This window comes from Sabethes cyaneus, chromosome 3 (assembly GCF_943734655.1).
Source record: "Sabethes cyaneus chromosome 3, idSabCyanKW18_F2, whole genome shotgun sequence".
Classification (NCBI taxonomy): domain Eukaryota; kingdom Metazoa; phylum Arthropoda; class Insecta; order Diptera; family Culicidae; genus Sabethes; species Sabethes cyaneus.
Genome location: NC_071355.1, coordinates 204,558,681 through 204,578,193, shown reverse-complemented (window position 1 = coordinate 204,578,193; position 19,513 = coordinate 204,558,681). Strand labels below are relative to the sequence as shown.

Here is a 19,513-nt window from a genome sequence, read left to right as displayed (position 1 = left end):
AAAAGTTATGTATAAAAATACGAAAAATATGGGACTTCATTATCTCATAGGTCCCTTAACCGATTTGAACAAAATTGGTTGTATATGAAAGGGGAGTCTTTCAAAACCTTTACTTCAAGATTTCATGACGAATAGTGGTTGTGGTTTGAAAGTTACATAAAGAAATGTGGAAAAAATGTATTTGAAACTGCTTTTTGTTACATATAAGCATTAATTCAAAGGGAAACATGCGACAATTTATTATCATTTGAAAGTTACTGTTGAGACCTATCAAACGAAATCAAGTTACTGAAAATCGGACGATTTATTCAAAAGTTATTCAAACTTTAACACTTAAGCGCCGTTTATTAAACCGTTAAAAAGTATAAAATCGAAATAAATTAATCAAGGGTCGATTGTATTCAATGTATGTGTTATGTATGTGTATGTATGCATGCATGCGTGTATGTATGCATGTATGTATGTATGCGTGTATGTATGTATATGCGATTTGCAATTTTAAAATTTGCATACAAATACAATAAGAGTGAGAAACATTTCAAGTGTCATTTTCTTTACTTGCTGTTACTCGCAATCGGACGAGCGAAGCAAATAGCGAAGAAAAGTATTTGATTTAATCACATAGGTATAGTGGTGTACAGGATTGAAAATACTAATGAGTTGATTTTCTCAAATAAATTTATACCAATTTCAAAAAATTTGGCGCATCAATAGATGCTTTTCCAATCAAAAGATGCTAGAACTTAGAAATTTTATATGAAAAAGAGGAAGAAAAGGTTACTAATAATTCTGTACGATTTGTTTTCGCTAGTGACACTTTAAAAGATAATAGACATGTGCCATGTATCATGTTTTATTAAATAAATGAATATGGGTCCACTCATACCAGCAAAAATAACAAGCGCCGGAAATTATATTGATCATATTTCCCATCTTCAAGCATCTTTATGGCGCCGCTTTTGTTTATTTGATCTCATCGTTTCCTAAAACATGTAACGTATAAACGATACGATCAAGCTTCATTAAAGTTTATTCAAAAGAAGCTCAAGTTTTGATTTTCATGCAAAAATAATTAACTAAAAAAGCGCCAATTAAGAAAAAGTCCAATTTCTCTTTTTCGTTTTTCATATCTAATACTCTACTCAGTTATTTTTTCAAACCCAGATATTATCTTTTTTGGATGTGGATTTTGAAAAATAAAGAAAGGATATTTAAAAATATAGTCAACTTAATTAGAGATGTTCCTGAGAAATTAAAAAAATGATTATTGCGGTAGTAGAAAGGCTAGGTCACACCGCTAGGTGGATTAATTCGGGTTTTCTTTACTTAGAAGCGAACCAGTCGAAGCAAAAAGCCCCAGGAATAAAAATTTTTAATTCTAATTTTGATTTCTTTTAATCAAAAAACCCACAGCTCGAACACTCTTACCTAGATTAGAAGTCAAAACCCCAAAAAATTGTAAGATTTCTGAGGAATTTCGTTCGCGTTTGACCAGAGGCTTAGCATCAGAGCATCTGTGCACTGGGAACCATTTGTTTTTAGTACCCGGATCATGCACGCTTCTCTATGGTGGTCCTGTTCAACAACAAAAGCAGATACATGATCGGATGTTTATCTACGCATTTGGACTAAATGCTTTCGGCAGAGATTGTGGTTTTGGTGAATCAGCCATAGCTACAAGACTAGCTAGCCACGTGGATTGGCTTGGAACGGTTTTACTTCGCAACTTTCGTTATGGACAATCTGCAGTACAATTTACTAACCTAGAATGGAAGGAAAACGATAGCTGTAATTTCGGCCACAATTACCAACTGCCTGGAATTTGTACCCATTACACAAAATGTTCGAAAATATGGAATGACTTTAAAGCCAAACAACGAATAAATTTTTGTTCTTCTGCGCAAGTAATTTGTTGCCCTCGAAAATTCGTGGAAAATGAATTTTCTCAAGGACGTAAGGATAAATTAGACGCCTGTCAAACAGATTACCAACAGTTTCATCCCGACAGGCGTAGTTTTAAAGAAATCAAAGGCTTTGCACATACGGTAAGTTTGATTTTTCACGCGATTAAATTGTCAAAATAATTAAAACCTTTACCAAAGATTACTGTTACCTGGAATAAGCTGCAACGCGTTCGCTGTCTAGCGTCACTAATTACTAAACGCACTGCCGTTACGTCAGCTGGTTGTGCACTATTGTTGCCAAAAAAACCATCTTTGGCCATTTTAGCGAATAATCAATCAATTGCGATAGAACAAGTCATTGTTCATCCACATTATAACAATAACGATAAATCGAATGATATTGCACTGATCAAACTAATGAATGAAATAACACCAAGTGCATCTGTCTTTCCTGCATGCGTTTGGACCAACCTTACCCACACTCCGTTTTATCTAAGGTTAATAGAAGCAGGTGAAATATTACTGAAATCCTAGCCACCGCAGTAAGTTAACCCAAATATTTTACAGGGAACATCGATAAGATCAATAAACAAACTGCGCCTATGTATAATACTGACTGCCAGCATCAATATGAAAGCCGAATTGCAGCCGAACAGCTATGCGTCCAGGATGTCAATCTGCGCGCCAATAATACATGCTACAAAAAGGGTGATCAGCTAGTTTGGACCAGCTCCGATAATCCTATAACAGCTTACGTAGTAGGTTTTTACAGCTATGGCGTGTTATGTGATCGAGTTTCCCCGGCTGTGTTTACTAGAATTTCATCTTACATTGATTGGATAAGGGAAAATGTATAAAATTTACTATTCGGACCAGCGACTGAACCTTTTTGTAGTAGCTATAGCATGCAGCTCAAACTGCGAGAGGTTTAATTAGATTCTAGTATTAAAGTTCAAATACGCCTCATGCTTTATTGTACTTCAAACGCTGTTTTTAGGCTCAAAATGAAAGTGTTGTGCATGAAACTGTTAGGTATATAATAATTATCAAATACGGTTTAATAAACGTGTACAAAGCTTTTTATTGACTGTTTCAATCTATACAACTGGTGTGTATCAAGGAACAAGGACTATTCACGCTGACGCAATTTGGTTTAAGCTGTACATAAGTGGCCCTAGCGTAGTGACAATGCACGTATAAGTGTATATGTGAGAGAGAAGCAAACGAAAATTATACACTGAGCAAAATTGTTATATTTATTACAAGGTATAGGTGAAAACATTCAACATCCATGATATTTTTCTGGAAAATGAAGTTTATTGTGAACCTACATAACGTAAAAAAGATCAAGTAACTTGTGTTTGCTACCAGCAACATGAAATTTGGGGTTTAGGGTAATCTGCCAATTGTTGCACATCTTAGCGACAGGCGTTTTCAAATTATGTACAGTATTCCCCCGCTAATCCGACACCCAATAATCCGACGACTCAATAGTCCGGATCTCGCTAGTCCGGAAAATTTCGAATTAAAAAGTATTGTACTTGACTTCTTTCAATCGAACACTACCTTCGTTTGGTGTTTCCATTAGAGTCAGAATGGCACTCTTTCTAACTAAATGGAAATGAAACATGGTGCTGCTTCTAACTACATTCACTTTTGCCATGGCCATAATATTTTCATTACTATTCTCAATAGACTGATGTGCTTGCGCTTATTTTGACACTAACTAAGAATTTCAAAGTATTTTGTTGACGGAATTAAGCATTACTGAGTATCCCAAGTAACAATTCTAAAGCCACTTGGTTTTACTTGAATTTTATAAAGGTTTTATTGCGGTATTACTCATTACCTCTGGGTTTATTGTGGTATTGCGCAATACCAAGAGGATACGAGTCCAAACACACTTATAGCTAGCTAGAAAACCATTATAAAACTGCTAATAAAGCAAATTTATTGTGGTTGCTTATATCACCACGTTAAAACTTGTTGGCTGCACCACGTCTCTCATAAACTTACCATGAGTGTGGCGTGGCAATACAAAATGGCGCACCAATCAAAATTGATCTTATCGCGGTTTTTTGTCAAACCGCAATAAATCTGTTAGTTTTATAGAGCTATTAAAACGGTAACACCCTAACCAAACAGTTTTTTTGCTGCTATTATGAAGAATACCAAAGTTCAACACCAAAATCATTTTTTTATGCGAAGCCATATTGCCATATTCTAGTATTTTGTTTTAGTTCGCAAACAACAATTCATCAAAGCAAAGTATTTTGCAGAAAGAAGGTTATTATCAATCGGTTTTGCTGTCAGAGGAAGCAACTAAAATGATTTTGCTAGAAATTGAGATTGACTAACTGAATATTTTCAATTTGGTAAAACAACCAGTTTTCGAAAATTGCAAAATTTCAGTGGCGCGCTGATTTTATCGACCTATCATATCAAAATGCACGATGAAATTAAATGCGCACATCGTGCAAGCCAACGAAATTGCTTAAAATTTAATAAATATTCTATGGAATATTTTATTCTGGTCGCTATAAACCAAATCGTTCAGCATGATCTGTCAGTAAAACTAAAACTTTTCGGCTCACGGATATATTTTCAAGTTGATAAAGCTAGCGAACTTATCTGGTGAAAAGCGAAAAGCAAAAAGCGAAAAACGAAAAGCAAAAAGCGAAAAGCTTTTTTAAATTATGGCGATGGCTGTCAAGCAGCGAAAGCTTAATCGGTTTTATTGCTACTTTTAGCAGAGCGTGATACGACTACTTGAGTTTATAACCTGATTCTTATAGCGGTTTTGAAAACATTCTGAGGAGTGGGCCACTTGGTCAGAAAGCAGTTTTATAGCGGTCATCAGAAAGTTCTGGTGGAGCTCATAGTTTTATTAGCGGTTTTATGAAATTGGTCATGAAAACCACTATGCGAACGTAATAAAACTTGGAATTGTTACTTGGGATAAAACATAGTTATTGCGTAATTACGACAAATATTTTCAAAAATTGGCGGAGTTGTTTACGGATGGATGTAAACAAACCCACATTTCAAAGTCACATTGACGTTAGTTTGACTGTCGGATTGTCGAGTCAAAATTCGCTAATCCGGCTATAAATTTGTCGGATTAGCGGGGCGGTACTGTAATAGGTATGAAAAAAAATTATCCCGCGAAACTGTAGAAAACGCCGAAAATAATAATGTTGCTTGTTACTCTTATACGGGGTTACTTGTAACACGTTTTCGAATTTTGATTTTTCATGAATACAAGTTTGATTTTCAAACCTTAAATGATTATTTTAGACAATTTTAGTATGTAGGCAGTAATACTAGAGGCATGTTTTTCTTCTCAACTTCATCCATCGATATTTAAAGATATTCGGTGAATATGTCGTGAACTGGTTCCTTTCCTAAAGGGATGATGCAATAAAGCACTCTAGATTTTTTTAACGTCATCGCTATTTTGCAATGAATTGAACTTGAAAAACCAGTGTTATACGAGGTTGTTTGATATTTAAATTTCTCCTATAAAATGTAATTCAAGTTTAAAATAGATTACCAAATTTCCTTATATCTTTAAAATAAATCATAAATTTTTACAATTTAACTTTGTTTTAGTAAATACCTGCCTTAAACGTTCCTAATAATCACAAAAAATCAGAGGGGTTGTGTACAAGACACGACCGCATATATAGGTGACGCAGGACTACGTAAGTCTCTTTGTAGTGATAGTAGCTAGGATTGGGCAAAATTCCCGAAAGTATCGATAATTGAATATCAATATCAAATCCGTCGCTTTATCGATACCGTCGATATATCATTCGTGAAGCATCGATATTAGATTTATCGATACTATTTAGGGCGGCATTCTGGGATTAGGAAATGCTGCACAAAAACAGGGATTCATAAAAATTAATTAATAAAAAAACATGTTGAGCAAAGAGAGTGCCCCCAAAACACGCACATAACACATCACTCGCTCCATGGAAGCTCTATTTCGGACACGTCGCTTTGTACGGAAAACCGCACCACCTGCCAGAGCTGTTCGCATCCGACTGAATCGTATGCTGCCCCAGAATCCACAAAAATATGATGGGTTGTACTTTCGACACATCTGGATGACCTGCCGAAGAGTAAATATTTGATCCGTAGTAGCACGGGCCTCCATAAAGCCTGGTACTACCCTACGCACTTTCCTGCCACTGGAGACAGACGACGCAACAAAATCTGTTGATGGCTTTGACTAGCGTTATGCTACGGTAATTACAGCAATCTATTCGATCGCCTTTTCTGTAGATAGGACAAACCGCACCCTCAATCCACTCGTCCGGCAGCCCTTTCCCAAACCCCTGAAACCATCCAGTGATGTGTCGTTGCTGGCGGTTCTTGGCCATTCCCGCAGAGTTCCGCTGGGAGTTGCTCCTTTCCAGTTCTAGTTCTTCTCGATCTCTGCCCCACCTCTGCAACTTTCACTACTATTATGGCGCGTAAAAAGCTGGAAAGTCTTTGTTAATGCCGTCAACGCCCAATACTACTCTCTGTGCTCTCTGGTCAGTTCTAAATTGCTGAAAATCGCGTATCGTACACTGAAACAAGGATCATGGTAATTGTTACCATATTAGAGGATAAAATTAAGAGGACACACCAGTGAATTTTTGCAGAAAAGAATTCTGTTTAGCTTAAGCAGTGTTCTGGTTAAAATTCTATGTGTTACCTTCGGCGTTACCCCGAACACAAAAAATAACAGAATTGTAGTCAAAATTACTAGACATTACCAAAAAATGTGGTAAAATTATCTGAGAACATGTTACTTGTACAAGAATCATGGTAAATTTGAATACTTTTTCATGGTACTTACAAAAAGCAAGCGTTTTCTGCAAAATGGCGCGAAATACCATGGTTCTTGTTTCAGTGTATGCACTTACCGTTCAATAAGCGTTAAACATGTAGGTGACATTGTTCAAGGTTTTGCATAAGAGTCAATTCCAATAAAGTAAATTTGAGAATTAAGCTTAGTAGATACCTGAAAAGAAAACAGCGCGAGAAAAAATGCTTAAAATATTGCTTTCTTGCGCATTTCCTGGCCTAGTTTTAGTCTATATTTTTTCAGCATGCATATCCCGCTTTATCAAAACAGTATCGGGATGAAATTATCGATTTAGCATAATATCGACGCCGTAAGTATCGATGAAATTTATCGAAATATCGGCCTTCGAGTATCGATATCGCGGGTATCGATACGGTATCGCCCAATCCTAGCATGCGTATTCATACAGAGCCGTATTATAACCGAACACTACAGCTGTAGCACGTTTTTCCAACACAGATATCAAGTTCGCCGAGGTTTAATCGTCACGCAGTAAAGAATTTGCGATCTGTTGTAACAACGAATTTGTGTCATTTTTTCTGGCACACTTCCCTAACACAGACATCAGATTGGACTAGGTTTAATCGCGTTCGTAAGAAATCTGTTGGCACGAGGGGGCTTTGTCACTCTCTCTGGCATACTTCCCAAGCAAGGACATCAAAATGGTCTAGGTTGAAGCGAGGTGTTAAGAAATCTTGTTGGAATGCGAAAGCTTTGTCACTTGTTTTGGCTTACTTCCCAAGCACAGATATCAAATTGATATAGGTTTAGATCATCGTAAAGAATCTTCCAACCAATCACGAAGCGAGAATTCTGGTAAAACATAGGTTAATTATTTTCAATTTTTCAATAGTTCAACATCAAGAATCCATACTTTTCTTCATTTGGGTCAATTCTTGAAAGATTTTCCGATCGATTGGTGTAAGAATATTGAAAATCGGTCGGAAAACCGCTGAGCTATTAGCGTTCAAAACCTTTCATTTTTCGTGACGCTCGCATTTTTTGATTTTTTGGAATGACACCCTATCTCAAAACTTGCCGTAAGACGTAGTCCTACGTCAAAATTATTAAATTATGTAAAATGCGAAAATAACAAACTTATTCGTAGGGGTCAGTCCCGGCGTAGTGGTTAGCATTCACACCTCTCACGCCGAAGACCCGGGTTCAAATCCCAACCCCGCAGAAGTCACGAATGACCTAAAACTGGTTAAAGTGACTATAATCTAACAAAAAAACTTATTCGTAAAATGCTAAGAGTCTGCAAATCATGTGAAAAGCTATGTTCTCACGTTTTACATCGCCAAATCATTTCATATAAGCAATCCTACAATTAATAATCATACTTTATCGGATCAGGAATATGCTAACAAGCAAGGCAATATATTGAATGAAAGAAAAACTTTAAATTTCACTATTAACTTTATTCACGATAGATACGTATCTCTATTACGACTTCACTTCGCTGGCTTCACTGGTGTCTGTTTTCGAACTAAAAGGCGTATCTGTCTGAATTAATAGTGGAATTTATTAATCCTGCAAAGGTTTTTTGCATTCAATCTTTGTATTCCACTACGACGCTATTAATAACTTTAGCCATGGGGATAGTTTTATGATTATATCATGTTAACAATATTAACCCACATTTAATTTTAAAATATTGAAAGCAGGAATCTAAATGGTATTCACCAACCGACACTGTCTTAAGAATTTTGTCCCACGCCTACCATCATCTCTCGTGCAGCGGCGTCGATTCACTGCCTCTTGCTCCGTGAAGGTTTTACTAGTTTACTTTCACAGCTTATATTGTGCGCGCATTCTTTTACTGGACACGACGGTTGAAACAGTCGTGTTTCTGAACGGTCGTAAAAAGGGTCGTTTTTAGCTTTTAACAGATAGTCAGTGTCAAGTCTCAAATTATCATCCTTTTTCATAAAATCATACTTCACCGGAAATTATTCATCCTTTTTCATAAAATCATACCTCACCGGATCCGGAATATGCTAACAACAGGGATGGTTCGATCACTTTGACTCAATTTTGATTCATTTGACAGTACCGTCTCAGCCGAGCCAAATATGACAATGTTATGTATGGGACATTTGTAGAACTAGTTCTAATCTACAATTTTTCTGAACAAAGTTTTGCTGTATCGTTTGTAGTTACGGTGTTACAACGCTAGTAACTCATCAGTGACTAAATGAACGTTCATTTAGTTACTAACAAGATACTAGCATTGTAGCGCCGTAACTACAAAAGATACAGCAAAACTTTTCTCAGTAAAATTATAGATAAAAACCTGTTCTACAAATGTCTCATATATAACTTTGTCATATTTGGCCCCGTTAAGACGGTGCTGTCAAATGAATCAAAATTGAGTCAAAGTGATCGAACCACCCCTGGCTAACAAACAAGGTAATTAATTGAATGAAAGAAAAGCTTTTTCACGATTAAACTCCACTATTATTTTTATTTGTGACAGATACGTATTTGTCGTGACAGATACGTATGTGTATCTCGCATATGGAAGACAAGGAGCAAGTTGATGTTATCTATACTGACTTGAAAGCAGCTTTCGATCGAATAGACCATGCAATACTATTACGAAAACTGTCTCGACTTGGTGCCTCCCAACAGATGGTTGAATGGCTGAACTCATACCTCAGTGGTAGGGTGCTTCGTGTGAAACTGGGTAATAGTGTTTCGTCGGTGTTTACCAATAAGTCTGGAGTCCCTCAAGGAAGTAACATGGGACCTCTACTTTTCTTGCTATACTTTAACGATATTGCGTTGCTGCTGGGAGTTGGCTGCAAGTTAGTGTACGCCAACGACCTGAAATTGTTTGCTTCGATAGGAAATATAGACGACTGCCGCCGCTTGCAAGATGTGCTTGATTTATTCACTGACTGGTGTAAACGGAACTGGCTCATTGTAAGCATAGCTAAATGTGAAGTGATGAGTTTTCACCGCATCAAAAACCCGATCACCTTTGGATACACCATCGATAATATTGAGTTACGTAGAGTGGACCGAGTTAGTGACCTCGGCGTCTTACTGGACACCAAACTGACGTTTAATCTACATCGTGAGTTGATTATCTCCAAAGCATCTCGACAGCTTGGCTTCATCTTTAAAATTAATCGGAACTTTAAGGATCCACACTGTCTTAAATCATTGTACTGCGCCCTAGTACGTCCACTACTGGAGAAATGTAGTCTTGTTTGGTTTCCTAAGCAGCTAACATGGAATCTACGGATTGAACGTGTGCAACGGAGATGCAATTAGAATTTAGTTGGTGGTGTCAATGATTGTGTTCTCAGCAAGTTTTGAATGTATATTGCATATCATTAAACATCAACCGCAGCAGACGGTACTAGGGGCCAAAAGCTTTTACAAAAAATAAACTGACCACTATCACAACGAAAAAATTGCCACCCTCAACCAATGGTCCAATACAGTTTGCATTATCTAAATGACACAAACAAAAAACCTCGGCCGCACTTAAGGTACAATTCAGGCCTTTCATCCTTCTGGGAAGTCTAGCATCCAACAGAATGGCCAACTGACTTCTGGATTTGTACAGAACGTCTGTTTTTCTAAATACGAGTAGTCAACCAACCATTCCATCAAAAGCCAAACCTCTCAAAAAAGTGCAAAATCCACACCTTGAGCACAACCGAAATCCACAACCTATGTCACTCAGTTAAAAAGCCTCCCAATTGGCGTCGAAGTTAACACTAGCCTAACAAGCCTGTCGTCGTATGTTTGAGCCTCGACTTAGACGGGTTTTAAAAGTCAATAGGATCGTAGCATTAGCCCCGCAATTATCCTGTACTTTAACAGTTGACTGCGAAAACTGTCGAACAAAAAACAGTAAGTCAAGTTGCAAATGCGAAATGTAGTACCAACGCTAAGGTTTTTCTACCATAAACACACTTGATTCTGCGCATGCTGCCTTATTCTGCTCACCCCACATTTCAATCAAAACTTCCAAATTCCAACAAATTTTTATCTTAACACATCCAAGAAAATATTTGTACATAGAACGACTAATTTAAGAATGCTACAATTTTGAAGGAAAATATGCGCAGAATTAGGGGCGTTTACGGCATTCAGTATAATTTGTGGCAGTACGAAGTTTGCCGGGCCAGCTAGTTAAATTTAAAATACTCAAAGCAGGTATCGAAACGATATTCACCAACCGACACTATCTTAAGAACCTACCATCAAGAAGTGTCATATATCTCTCATGCTCAACAATAAAATTAGATTCAAGGTCAAATGTTAAGCAGATGAAGATATTACCATCCTTCAAGCCGGTCAACAATCTCAACTAGTGATACCAATCGTGTAATAATAGAACAAATAATAGAACAGAATAATAATAGAATTTTTCCTTGCCAAAATAAATTTTGTAGGCGAATACGCACATACTATCAATCCTATCGATCAACAAAGGGACGATCATTTTACGATTGTCAATGAAATAATTTCGAAAATGAACACCACTAATCACATCACAGAAAAGATAAACCAAAAACTGATTTTATAATTAACTAAAACAGCATCATCATTCAAATCACCAATAATTCTGCCCACTTGCGTGCCCAGGGGGGGAAACACTGGTTCACATATTCTACCTTTTTTTTTTTAATTTGGCATTAAGCTTTCGAATCGAATCAAGTATCGTAGATCAAACGATACTGATAGGCGGTCATACTTGCAGCTGCAATGCTCGAAAACATAAAAATCAAAAAAATATTAGACCACACGCCACACGAAGTGGGTTTGAACAATCACAACTTGGACAGAATTCCTGCCGGGTTTGAAAAGGCAATCCAAATCATTTGTATCCATATGATACTAATCGGAACATTAGGGAACGAATTTTTATGTCACATTCTTCGTTTGGAAGAGGGGATCAGTCCCGGTGCAGTGGTTAGCATTCACGCCTCTCACACCGAGAACCCGGGGTTCCAATCCCAACCCCGCAGAAGTCACGAATGACTCGAGCTATTAAAGTGACCTTAATCTAACAAAAAAAGAACTGAAAGTAAATAGATTTAAAACTCATACCAGTTGGGGTGACGCGGTAATGCCTATCTGCAGTAATATTCGTCGGTCCCCCACCTTTTATTGAAGTCTAGCCACACCAGTGATTTGAATTCCTCTCGATTGAAACATGCACAATTTTGATAGTTGAATCCGGTTGTGTCAACCAATTGGCCGGACCGATCAGCTTGGTTGCCGAAAATCGAAGTAGTGTCTTTTACCATGAAGTCAGTAGTATAGTTGGCGCCGATACCGTTGGGCTCTAAATAATGCGAATATTAAAACAATTTTTAACAAAGCTTACATTTTCGTTAACGCCAGTAAAGAATTTAAACGTCTGCCAGGGTGAGCCTCAGCATGTCGCATGTGGCTAAACTAGTACATGTAGTGTTAGTGTGTAATTCGTTAGTCAATAATGGTACAACAAAATAAAGACATTTACAGTTAGAATATTCGAATATATTTTTAAAAAATTTCTTAGTAATGGCTGGACTCTTCCCAATCGAACCATTCGATGAGCGATTGAATGATGTAATGTTGCCGAATGAAAGAATGTCAATCGACGGTACAGAAATAGAACATTTTTACCAGAAGCACATTTAGTATGCTGATGTATCCAAATTGGACTTTTCAGACTGCCATTTGCGTTACTTCAGATATGGTGAGGTCGACCTTCCTGTTGCAGCTTCTAACGCTAGACCAACTACCTTGAAAGAATTTGCGCACATGGCAGCCATCGGGTGGACACAAGTGAATGGTGCGATCCATTGGGAATGCGGAGGATCTTTAATCTGGGAGAACTACGTGTTAACTGCGGCTCACTGCACCTCCTATAAGTATGTCAACACTTCGACGTAGGTAATAAGAAAAGTATGATACAAGATTTCTTCCAGAGGAGCAGCTCCGGATGTGGCTCGCTTTGGAGATATTAATATCTTCAGTGATACGGATGACCGATTCGCTCAACAGTTGAAGATTGTTCAAATATTTCGGCATCCCGATTACAGTTTTATTCGCGCTTATAACGACATTGCCCTTTTGAAGCTAGAGAAAAGTGTCACGTAAGTACATAAGTAAAATTTAACGAATGAATTGATCATTCTCCATACACAGGCCCAATCGTTGGCGTTAACTTATTCTCAGTAGACTGCAAATCAAATCATTCCACATCCATTTTGCCTAGAGAGGCTTTCTAAGTTTGTCCATTCGACTGCACCACCCTCTAACCGAGCAGAGTTTGAAAAAGTTATGTGTAGGACACTTGTAGAGTTAGTCGTTATTTACAATATCGCGTACATTTTGCTGTATCGTTTGTATTTACGGTGCTACAAAGCTGCAAATCCATTGGAAACAGTATGAGACTGTGTTTACCGTGTTATTTTCACAATCAGGTGGATTAAATCAGATTTTTCTATCACTGCAGTTTACACGAAACAGTTTCACCGGCATGCCTTTGGATCGACAAGGAAGTTCGCTTTGATACACTGAAAGCCACTGGCTGGGGAACCACTGGATACGGTAATTATTCTCTTTGGCAGACATTCAATTTATCCAAACAAACTAATAATTTTCATTGGAAGCAAAAGCGACACGGGATGAATTCGTATGAGTCGTCTTACTGCAAACTCGCAGGTTGATACTGAATTTAATAAGCAGCTGACAATAACTGAGGACAGCAAAACAGCTGATATTATTTGAATGATTATTTGATGAGTATAGTCACATTTCCTTTAATGAATTGCTAGTATCCGATCAAAATAATTCCAAATACGTAGAAAGAATTTAATCTGTGACATCTTAGCTTTGATACTGTACAATAGGACATCATATGCATCGCATTGTCTGAATTCTTCTGAATCTGAATCTGAATTATCACCTGAATTCCTTCTGCAAATATATTCAAAGTAGTTGACAAAACCCTCAAAAACCCCAAATGCTTAGCTGAATGGACCCAAATAACATCTAAGTTCACAGCTCAAGGCCGATCTTCATCGTTACTGAAAATAACAGTAAAACCCACCACATACAAGGAATGCAGTGAGTTTTATTCCACCGACAGCCTGGCAAGGGACGGCATCAAGGAAACTCAATTGTGCGCCGCAGATGAGACCATGACTACCTGTCCCGTAAATCTATAATTTAACGTTGGTAAATGTAACTATCATAGATTAATTCAAGGGTGACTCCGGAGGGCCACTGGAAATTAAATTGCTTCACAATGGGAAGATGTCTCCATTTATTGTCGGTGTAACTTCATTCGGTGCACCCTGCGGAACGGCAGCCCCCGGTGTCTATACGAAAGTTTCGGCTTACTACCCATGGATTCTGCAAACAATGCAAAGTCAGGAGAGGAATGTCTTTGGTAAGACACTGCTTTTTATTCAATCCGCACTAATATTATTGTATTGCTTTTTCGTTTTTGGTAGACTGGAGTCTGGAACCTATCAGTTGCGCCCTTCGATACGTTCATTTACGGCAGTACGAAGACAATGTACTCTTTAAAAAATCCTCCACACCTTACGATAGCCCCGAGCCTTACGATGACCCTGAGACTTACGATAGCTCCGAATCTCACGATGACCGGAACGATAACTCCGAATCTTACGATGACCTGAACGATAACACCGAGCCTTACGATGACTGTGAGTCTGGCGATGACTGTGAGTCTGGCAAAGACTCTGAGTCTGGCAAAGACCCTGAGTATGGCGAAGACTCTGAGTCTGGCAAAGACTTTGAGTCTGGCAAAGACTCTGAGACTAGCGATGACTCTGACTTTTTCGAAGACTCTGAGTCTGGCGAAGACGTTGACGATGACGTTGAGCCTCCTGATAATCCCGAACAAACCACTGATTACATTTTTGCTGACCGCGAGAAAGGACATATGCACTTTGCTGATTATAACGATTTACGGCATAAGGTGATGTTAAATACTCATCCTTTTTGCATAAAAAAATTGCTTTGCTTAATACAGCATTGAGAATATTTCCTGTCATTACCTATTCATATAACACTATTGCATAAGAAAATTAAGCACAGCAAACAACGTCGCTTAAAAACTGCTTAAGACTACGAATGAAACATACCTACATACTTTTCGAGTCAAAAATTACAACTTGATCTCCACTTCACCCACAGGTTACTGTAGCATGGAAGGATGGAGGCAGGGAAAATTGCAGTGCAACCCTAATTGCCGACGATACTGCACTCACTCTAGCGGAATGCACATCACATTACGGGTATGAGTATTCCACATTTCCGTAATTTTTAACCTCAATGTTTCATTTTTCGTAGCATTGCTCCTTCACATGTGGTTGTTCATTCGTATGAAAAAGACTTCGATATCACAAAGATAATAGTGCACCCGGAATATACAGAAAATTCCCTGTACAACAACATTGCTGTACTTAAACTAAAATATCGCGTGAAATTTTCTGAACAGGTGACCCCGGCGTGCATATGGCATTCACAAGAGATCCCCGACCCACAGAAGGTGGAAGTGGCGAGTATCGGTCGTATCGACGTAAACACATTTGACTTGCCCGAACATTTCGGTAAGATTCGCGTTCAACCTTCGAAGCTGTTAACAACTTATACATCTTCCAGTTACAGAACCATTGCGTCGCACACTCTTGCCTAGATTAAGTGTGAATGATCCTCAAAATTGTTCGGTTTCTGAAGAATTTCGTTCACGTTTGACACGAGGTTTGGCACCAGAGCACCTATGCGTTGGAGACCGTTTATTCCTGGTCCCCGAAACATGCACGTTACTCTACGGTGCCCCTATGCAACGGAAAATTAGTAGAAACGATCGCGTCTTCACCTACGCATATGGATTAAATGCTTTTGGCAGAGATTGCGGCTTTGGTAAGGCAACCATAGCTACAAGATTAGCCAGCCACGTGGATTGGCTTAAAACGGTTCTGCTTCCCAACTCTTATGGTGGACAATCGGCAGTGCAATTCGTAAATCCAGATTGGAAGGAAGGCGAGAGTTGTGATTTTGACTACGACGATGAACTGCCAGGAATTTGCACACATTACACAAAATGTCCGAAGGTATGGAATGATTTTAAAGCCAATCGACGAGTAAGTTTTTGTTCTTCTGCGCAAGTGATTTGTTGTCCTCAGAGGTTTGTGAAAAACGGACTTTTCCAAAAACGAAAAGATGAATTAGAGGCTTGTCGAGCAGATTACCAGCAAAACCTCAAATGGTACGGGAAGTCCGTATACAGATGGTCTAGTACGGTAAGTTTGATTTTTCATGCAATTAAATTATCCCGATGATCAGAAGTTTTTCCAAAGATCACCCTAAGGTGGAAGGAGTCGCAAACTACTCACTGTCTTGCATCACTGATTACTAAACGTACTGCCGTTACCTCGGCTAGTTGTGCACTTTTATTGTCAAACACACCAGCTGTGGCCATTTTGGTGACTGATGAATCAATCCCAATAGAGCAGGTCATTGCCCATCCAAACTATCACAGTAACAATAGTTCAAATGACATTGCACTTATCAAACTGATGCGCGAAATAACACCAAATGCGTCGGTGTTTCCAATATGTGCTTGGACCAATCTTACCCACACCCCGTTTCATCTGAAATTAATAGGAGCAGGTAAAGTTCTATGAAAAGCCTAACCACCTCAGTATTTTATGTACCCAAATACATTTACAGGAAATATCGGAAGGATTTATAAAAAGAATGTAGCACCTATGTATAATACTGATTGCCAGCACGATTATGAAAGCGGAATTACACCCGATCTTTTATGTGTGCAGGATGTCAGTTTCGTTTTGCGCAGTATCAGCGAGCACAATACTTGCTTCAAAAAGGGTGACCAATTGATTTGGGCCGGCTTCGATGGTTCTGAAATACCTCACCTAGTAGGTTTCTACAGCTACGGCAAATTATGTGAGCAAGCTTATCCGGCTGTGTTCACTAGAATCTCGTCGTATGTTGATTGGATAAGAGAAAATATATAAAATATATAGTTCGGACCAGCGATATTCTCTCCTTTTCGTAGTAGCAGCACTGACGAACTGACGTGACACAAGCAACACATTTTTGACCGACACATAACCGTCGCTTCAAATAACAAGCGATCGCTTATGTCAAAAATTCAAACTGACAACTCGCTAGATGACTTTTTTTCTGTCAATAGTGTCAGCTGATTCGGCCGCTGTCTCGCAAGATGGTGATTCGGGTAATTTATGTTATTACTAGCCTTACAAGCAGAAAGTATGTCCATCACCGACGAGCAATTCACTAAATTAGCAGTAGCAACAGCAAAAGTGTAACGAGCACCCTCAGCCCCAGCAACATAATCATTGTCATCAACAACAAATGCACGCGAGCAACAGAGTCAGTACGGAGATCAGTCTACATCACCTGCAGTAGCAGCAGCAGCTGCTGCCCAAGTAACCAAAAGTTCGAATAACGGTGTCTAACGAGGGCTAAGCAGCTTTATGTATATTGATCTATAACTTGTTAAGCAGCTTCACTTTTAAGTAATTAACCGAACTTTCAAGTTGTTTTGAGTTCGCTGCATGGAACACTAAGCAGCTTCGAAATAAACTGTCAAAAATAAGGAAAAAGCTAATATTTAGCAGCACTGCTATGTTCTATTTTTATACTTCTACCTAACTTCTATATTCGTTGCATTCACCATTGGGTTTGAACCCGGGCGTTCCGCGTTGTAATCCTATCCCGATCCACTGCGTCATATTTGCCGTATATAAGTGATGTGAACTTTGCCAGTATAAATACGTTTTAGAACGTTCAACAGCTTTGTGCGCCGTGAGTTAATTATAGAACATTAAAGTTCGGAGTCAGGCAATCAAGTAATAGTGAAAAGCATTGCATTCTAATTTATTATATTTACTGATTAGACATGTGCTCTGATTAAATTTATTTGAGTGATGGAGTGAAATGAAAATGTTTGCTGGTTTGATCACTAAAAATGTAAACATAAAAATAATAACAATCATTTCGTGGCCAGAAGCATACAAGCAGAACTTGTTAGCAACTAAGGTTACTTCAAAACTTCATGTAGCATCCTAAAAGCTTTGAAGTATCTATGAAGTACTTACAGCACTTCTTAAAGCATTTAGTTCTACGTACACTTGATATACACTACTAATCAGCAAAGAGGGTCTACGGAACTGAAAATGAACTAATTGTGAACTTTTGAGTTCGTTTGTCAAGACTTTTTGTTACTTGGGTGCTGCTTCGTTATCAAATCAATGGCACTGATGGACATTAGCTGCTAATAATTGGGGATCTGGGCGAAATCGAAAGAGTGCAATATCTGAAACCAGCATCCGAAGTGCAAAAAATCAACTGGAGCTTGGGAACGTTTCTCCGATTTACTTTTCTCCACTCTGATGAAAGTTTTGCTTTGTTTACATGCAGGCCGCTTTTGTTGATTTACGTAACCAATAAAGTAAAAAAAAAGGTGCGGTAAGCAAATATATTGCTAGACATTGCGTATGTATAAATATGACCATTAATATCTCATTGTAACCAGGGAAAACGAAATTTTCTGATAAACACATTTATTATCCCAGTTATATTACGCCTGTGATGATGTGCGAGGTGCTATTGATATTTTTTATCATTCGGGTTCATTTCAAACAATTAAGTTTTTTCACCTTTTTTCAGCCCTATTGATAATAAGGCGCGATCCGTTGTACAGATGGCGTTACTGTTTTAACGTATTTTAATTTGAAATTTTGGTCAAAAGTTTCTATGGAAAATGTATGGGATGGCATGTCGGTTCGTCGGTGGTAGCAGTAGTATGCAACGCAAACTTCAAATGATTTTTTTACATTCTAGTATTTAAGGTGAATTTTTGTGTATATTTTAAATACAATTATAAATTTTTCGTTCAATTTCGTGCAAAACAGCCTTTCTCCAACTTTTTTTGCCTCTGGTTTCTGTTTATTTTTCTATCATGTGCAACAAAGTGGCCGCTGTTTTATTATGAAAATGCAACTTTATTGTGCAAAACTCGTCGCAAATGAATCATTCAAAATATTAGCTGTAACCTTTTCCCATCTTTCTAGTAGAGCGCAAAAACAGTTACGGCAAAAGTTTTCGTCTTTTGAAGCTATCCACGAAACAAGCCATTTGATTTTTGACGCAGGACTACGTCTTTGTTTACTATATACTGGGACTGGGTAGCACTTTGTGAAAACGAAAATAGAAGTGTGACGTTTGAATAAAAGATTTCAAATGATAATAACTACTAAACTACTACACGAAACTGAACAATTTATATGTCGTTGGATAGATAAAATGACCAGCAATTCTATAGAGGGGGTTAGAGCAATTTTATACAGTGCGTAAGAGGGGGGGGGCTCCTATACAAATGAAACACTAATTTACTCAAAACTCGAGAACTAATCAAGCAACTGGAGCCCAATTTGGCATGCGGGGGTTTCAGAAGGAAGGATTTTTTTCTATGGTGTACTGAGACCCCTTCCCCTTCTAAGCGGGGGAGGGGGGGCTCCCATACAAATGAAATACTAATTTCCTCATACCTCTAGAACTAATTAAGCAAATGGAACCAAATATGGCATATTTTCTGCTATGTAACAAGCGGTGAGCTGTGAAAGTAAACTAGTAACACCTTCTCGGGGCAAGAGACAGGCAATCGACGCATCTATATAACGTGCCTGTTGCCATTCATGTCAAAAGA

General features: G+C 38.2%; 2 protein-coding genes across 2 annotated transcripts in view; both read left to right on the top strand.

Moving 5' to 3' along the window:
- LOC128740608 (uncharacterized) overlaps positions 1–2,438 on the top strand; it is a 40,249-nt gene extending 37,811 nt beyond the window's left edge. Inside the window, exons 11-12 of the mRNA XM_053836169.1 lie at positions 1,414–2,045; positions 2,103–2,438. Coding sequence (XP_053692144.1) covers positions 1,414–2,045; positions 2,103–2,438 — 968 coding nt within the window. The remainder of the gene's footprint in view (positions 1–1,413; positions 2,046–2,102) is intronic.
- Positions 2,439–12,297: 9,859 nt separating this feature from the next.
- LOC128740607 (uncharacterized) lies at positions 12,298–18,483 on the top strand. Its single transcript, XM_053836168.1, has 13 exons — positions 12,298–12,379; positions 12,449–12,650; positions 12,708–12,875; positions 13,238–13,332; positions 13,789–13,940; positions 13,993–14,176; positions 14,241–14,731; positions 14,950–15,050; positions 15,106–15,365; positions 15,418–16,053; positions 16,105–16,428; positions 16,489–16,697; positions 18,475–18,483. The coding sequence occupies exons 1-13, from the start codon at positions 12,298–12,300 to the stop codon at positions 18,481–18,483; spliced, it is 2,913 nt and encodes a 970-aa protein (XP_053692143.1).
- Positions 18,484–19,513: the final 1,030 nt, after the last annotated feature.

Excerpts from the sequence above, each read along its gene's own strand:
- LOC128740607 (XM_053836168.1), top strand. The coding sequence starts at position 12,298 with ATGGCTGGACTCTTCCCAATCGAACCATTCGATGAGCGATTGAATGAT. Across the intron at positions 12,651-12,707 it reads GCTCACTGCACCTCCTATAA|AGGAGCAGCTCCGGATGTGG; the intron begins GTATGTCAACAC and ends GATTTCTTCCAG. Across the intron at positions 12,876-13,237 it reads AAGCTAGAGAAAAGTGTCAC|TTTACACGAAACAGTTTCAC; the intron begins GTAAGTACATAA and ends CTATCACTGCAG.